General features: G+C 37.4%; 1 protein-coding gene across 1 annotated transcript; it reads right to left on the bottom strand.

Annotated features, from left to right (window-relative positions):
* Positions 1 to 1,146: 1,146 nt before the first annotated feature.
* Positions 1,147 to 2,256, bottom strand: LOC109008658 (protein FAR-RED IMPAIRED RESPONSE 1-like). The gene has a single exon (XM_018988847.2). The coding sequence runs from the start codon at positions 2,254 to 2,256 to the stop codon at positions 1,147 to 1,149; it is 1,110 nt and encodes a 369-aa protein (XP_018844392.2).
* Between the last annotated feature and the right edge of the window lie 3,788 nt (positions 2,257 to 6,044).

Raw genomic sequence — 6,044 nt, 5'->3', positions numbered from 1 at the left:
TCTAAAGTTCATCTTTATATTCAAGTCACAAATTCTCAAAATCAATTCATAGCAATTGTAATCACTGTTAAATGAAAGTTTAAAGAAGCGAGAAAAATAAATAACATGAAGTAAATAAACAGCAAATAAAATGCCCAAAAGTCTAAGCCAAATATCTCAAAAAATATTTCATAAACTTTAAACCGAAATTAAATAAAAAGTAGGGAATGAAAAGAGCAAGTCAAATAAACGGAGATAGAGGAGATAGGCAATGGAGGCAGCAGCAGATGGACTCTGGAGGAGTTCTTCAACTCTGGCGGCGCTGCTGTGCGTTCTTCTTCAAGCCGAAATAAAAAAGAAAGAGTCATTCTATATAGCATCCACTGTAGTGGTGCACACAATGCACACACAACATGGATGCATGTGGTCCATTTGTTTTTGTTTTTTTTTTTACCTCTGCAAAATGCATGTATGGTCTAGATGATACCACATCATGTGTGTAAAATAGTTACTCCTAAACAGTGGCTTCTATCTATATTTATTCAAAAAGAAAACCTCTCTCCCTTGCAGCGCTCGTATGAAAAAAATATCTATAGAAATTGTGCCTCTTTTTTAAAAACCAAAAGAACCCTCATCCCATTTATTGAAGACCAAGTCAAAGACGAAGTTAAAAAACCAAGTCAAAGAACTACTAGCATGTGTCTCCCACGTCCAACTCCATGAAGACCAATTCAAAGCCAAAAGAAGAATAAAATCCCATTTGTGCCTAGCCAAGCCATTCGTGCATGTGAAATAAAATAAAATTAGAAATGAAATGTAATAAAATTAGAAAAGAAATGAAATAAAATAAAATAAAATAAAAAGAAAGAATAGAAAATAAAAAAGTATGTTGTGCATGTGACAGAATATTATCCAATTAAATCACAAGTTATAAAAATTAAGCATTAAATATGCTATAAAGCAATTTAAATCACAACTCGGATTTATTCATCTTAACTATTTTTCCATCTAAAACCAATAATAATGTAATGAAATAAATAAAATATATTAGTTCTAAATGTATAAAATATGTAATAACTCAACTCAATCAATACACACACGTTAGCAAATGACTTTTCAACCCAGTTTTGTATGCACCATGTGAACCGCATTTCTCAGGTACCTTTTTCAGTATGTGCCATAAGCAAAATATTTTTCGGCTATTTGGAAAGATGAGAGCAATCGCATTTTCATAGATCTATCTTGATTTGTGATAATAACTTTCGGAGCTTCACCATTCTTACAGTTCAACCAAGTCTGAAACAACCATGTAAACATTTCGGTATCCTGACTAGAAATTAATCTTGCACCCAAAAGGATTGACTGACCATAGTGGTTTACACCAACAAATGGTGCGAACGACATCCCATACCTATTTGTCAAATATGTGGTGTTGAATGTGACTGCATCACCAAAATATTTGTAGGCTGCCCTACTTTGTGAATATGCCAAACAAACATTCCTCAACCTCCCATCATCATATATATCCATTAGTGAAAAGAATCCATCATTCTTGTATTGCATCCTAGCAAAATACTCACGGAGGCCTCCAATGCCACATTTTTCAAGTCGAAGGTGGCGTGCATTGTCATTGAATGACAAGTTCTCAAATCCACCAGCTTCTTGTACAAGAGCGGTGAAACTCTGGTTCATTCTTATGCCAACCTGATCATTTGTATCTAACACTTTCTTAATAGACTCACTTACTTCTCTATTGCAGGGAAATAATCTCGACTTTTGTGGACCTAGTCCGTGATTGTAGAAATTGTGAACAGTCAACAACTTGAACACCCCTTCAATGAACGTAGCATTTATCCTTGCATTACAGTCTGTCTTTGATGTCACATGTGGCCTCGCGACATTTTTTGTCCGGTTTCGTCCCTTCCCACCACAAGCACCACCCAGCGTGACATATCTAAGCCTCTCATCCTCAAACCTATGACTCATTTGTGTCATTATCTCAAAACGGTATTGTTTCTCATATCTTTTATAGTAAGAAGCTAACTCTTCTTCAAATTTAAACACTATCCCCAACTTTAGCTCCTTAATGATATCGGTCCGTTCAGTATGCACTGTATTTTGTGTACCGAACTCATTGTCATCTTTGAATTCAGAGGGTGTAGACAAATTTTCAACCTCCCTCGAGTCATGTGTAGGCTCTTGAATTTCTTCCACATGACTTGAGCTTGCAGAGTTTAAACCAAACGGAGATGAGGCTGATGACTGAAATCCCGACATAAGATTTACATGCATTTTACAACAATAAAAATCAATAGAAGCATTTTGAAAAATACACACACTACCTTAAAGAATGAACTAATCACCTGACAAATCCATAGAGATTGGTTGGCATCAGGACAAGGTAACAATGGTTGTAACCAAGCATGTGGCAATTGTACATGGCCCTCATGCACATAGCTTGAGAAATCCAGATAAAAGGACATTAGTATCACCTAACATATAAATCAATAATGACAATTAATCTAAGATGTAGTAATAAATATAGACATTAATATAAATATGGTGTCAAATTAATAATCAAAATACCTAGGTTGTTGGATTGATAGATGGATTTGTGTTAGAAGGTGTTGACAAATATGTATAAAATGGTCTTGGTATCACCTGATTTGATGAATTTGTTCATGGAATTTTGGTAGGAGGTGTGATAGGAGATGCGTCCTCTTTCCCTTTCTCCATCTCTATAATATTTACCAATATTTTAGAACAATAAAAATCATCTAGAGAAGTTGAAGTCACTTAAGAAGCAAAGAGAACAGAAGCCCAAAATATGAGGTTAAAAGTATTTTCCATATCAAACCTAAGCTGTCAAGAAACAATTTTGAAGATAAAGAACACTCTAGGGAAAAGGCCTTTTAGTATAAGTCTTCATATTACTTTTGTTTGTTTTATTTACTCCAAAAAGGATTTATTAGGTTCTAAACATAGGGAAGATCATCAATAAGAAATTTAGAGGCAAAACAGAAATTTTGACTACCCTATCATATTTCCTCCCTCCTAGTTACCCCATAACAAGGTACAACACCTATTCAACAGAACCAAAATTTGGAGTCTCATGACTTTCTTTTGAAGTTTTGGAGACCATTCCACCTAAGAACTATTATAGACAAAATAAATAGCAAATGAAGGGAGTGTACAATCATTACAAGTGTGTGCATGCACGCAACGTGTCCAAGCATATATACTCTTTTTATATAACTAATCAAAATATTTATTGACAAATGCGAGAAGCCTAGTCTAAGTACACAAGATTTATATAAGAGAAACACAATAATTAGAAATAGAAAAATAAATATGGAAATAATTAAAACTCAGCCCGTTAGAATCTACAACAACTGCCAAAAGGAACAGAGTATTACAAGAGAACTTTAAGCCTTCCATCAATTCCTCTGACTATACCAACACTAGAAAGATATGTCTGCAAGTATATATATTTTCTTCTGCATACATTCAAAAAAGTGAAACCACCCAACATCTTTTTTCCAAACTTATAAACTAAGCAAATTCACAAGTTGCATGTACGAATGTCTCAAGAAATACAATGCATACTCATTGTCCCACTTCATCAAGTCTACAGAAATAAAAAACCTCTCAATCTAGTACCTTTTTTTTAGCTCTGTTTTCAAGTCCTTGAAGCTTTACTAACCATGGATTTAGAGTCTCATTTTCGAATAAAGCACAAAAGAATAGACACTTTATGGATGGTTCACCGGTTTTATCCACTCACCAAGACTCACATTCTTCACTAACTCTAAAAACCCATTTTCGATTTTTTCACGGAAAATTCTTTTGTCATTCCTTCACTTCTTGGGCAATCTTGCTTCGAGATCAAATGCGCTAACAACCCACAAATGACTTAGATCCAAGTTAAAATCATTACTTTTCAAAATCAACATATCGCAGCAGCTTCTTTGATCCAAGTTAATGCTTTTAACTACATTTCAAAAATCTGTTGATTCAAAACCTAAGATCTCAAATTTGTGAAACAGAACCAGAGAAAGATGGAGTACTTGAAGAAGAGACCGTCGATGAAGAAGACTGAGGACAACTGACAAAAACCATCTTCTGATAGGGAAGAAAACCGTCGTGCGCAGGATATTGTTGCCATTCTCTTCATTTCAATTCTTTCTGATGTTTCTTTCTCTTCTATCATGTTTGTCTCTTTTTTTGTTTTTTTAATAAAAATAACATTTGACAACAACATTAAAATAATAGTTGGTACGCGGGTTGGACTCGTCATTGGTGTTTAAGGATCGCGTGGTCTGTTGACCTTCACGCCCTTTTTCCTTGGCACCACAAGTCTTTGTACTCATCATTAGTGTTTAAGGGTCACATGAACTGTTGACCTCCGTGCCATTTTTCCTTCTCATTGTGAATCTTTGTACTTGTCATTAGTGTTTAAGGGTCGAGTGGTCTGTTGACTTTCGCGCCTTTTTTCATTGGCACCATGAGTCTTTGAACTCGTCATTAGTGTTTAAGGGTCACATGGTCTGTTGACCTGCATGCTCTTTTTCCTCTATACTGCAAGTCTTTGTACTCATCATTGGTGTTTAAGGATTGCGTAGTCTGTTGACCTCCGCGCCATTTTTTCTTGGCACCACAAGTATTTGTACTCGTCATTGGTGCTTAGGGGTCACGTGGTCTATTGACCTCTGCACCCTTTTTCCTTGCCACCGCGAGTCTTTGTACTCGTCCTTGGTGTTTAAGGATCGTGTGATCTATTGACTTCGGCACTCTTTTTCCCTAGGTGAGTCGGCGCTGGCCCGAAACGGACGCTTTATTTACTACGAAACATAATCAAGAATTCAACAGTAGAGTTCTAACAAATCAAGAAATTAACATAATCAAGGTTAGAATTTCTTTAAGTGTTCTGCATTCTAGGGATGTTGCAGCTCTTTTCCTTGGCTATCCTTCAAGCGGAACGACCCAAGCCTGTGATTTGCCACTACCACGTATGGTCATTCCCACTGGGGTCCGAGCTTGCCCTCTTCCTTGGTGGTGACCCTACTTTCTCTTAGCACCAGGTCTCCTATCTTGAATGTCCTGAGTCTGACTCTCTTGTTAAAAAAATGTTCTGCCTTTTTCTTGTCGAGTATCATCATGAATTCAGCTGCCACTCTCTCTCCCTCTTGAAAGTCGATGTGCTCTTCCATAGTTTCATCATTCTTGGGCGCTGAAAAATGGCAGGTTCGGTAACTTGGCAGACCGACTTCCATAGGGGGGCATTGCTTCACTATCGTATGCCAAGATGAATGGGATCTCCCCTGTAGGGATCTTTACTGTGGTCTTGTAGGTCCATAATACCCTTGGTAGTTTCTCCACCCATTCCTCTTTCTTGTCCATGAGTTTCTTTTTCAGAATTCCTAGCAATGCTTTGTTCGTAGCCTCTGCATGTCTGTTCACCTGTGGGTGTCCTGGGATGAATATTTGACCTGTATCTTTATCTCGGCACACCACTCTCGATAGTGATTTGCATCAAATTTTCGCCAGTTATTCGAGACTATGCTTTATGAAATCCCGTACCGACAAATGATACTCTTCCACAAGAACCTCATCACGTCTTTGGTTGTGACGATAGCTAGAGGTTCTACTTCCACCCACTTTGTAAAGTAATCCCTTGCTACGATCATGAACTTGAATCCACCTTTTCCGGACGGGAAGGATCCAACTAGATCAACCCCCATTGGGCGAACGGCCAAGGGGCAGTCATGGAAGTTAGCTCCTCTGGGGGTCCATGTGATACTGGTGCATACGTCTAACATTTGACACATTTTTTTGCAAATTCTTTAGCGTCTTAGAGTGTATTGGGCAAGTAGTATCCTGTCCTTACCGCCTTTCTGGCCAATGCTTTTCTCCCAGAGTGGTTTCCACATATCCCTTCATGTATCTCAACTAAAACGTATTGTGCTTCTTGCGGTGAGATGCATCGTAGTTGAGGGCAACGAAACCCCTCTTATAGAGGATCTCATCCACCTTTATGAATCTCGCAACCCTTCTTCTTACCTTCA

The sequence above is a fragment of the Juglans regia genome, chromosome 13 (assembly GCF_001411555.2).
Source record: "Juglans regia cultivar Chandler chromosome 13, Walnut 2.0, whole genome shotgun sequence".
Classification (NCBI taxonomy): domain Eukaryota; kingdom Viridiplantae; phylum Streptophyta; class Magnoliopsida; order Fagales; family Juglandaceae; genus Juglans; species Juglans regia.
Note: the sequence above shows the minus strand (reverse complement) of the source record. Positions and strands in the feature narration are given on the sequence as shown.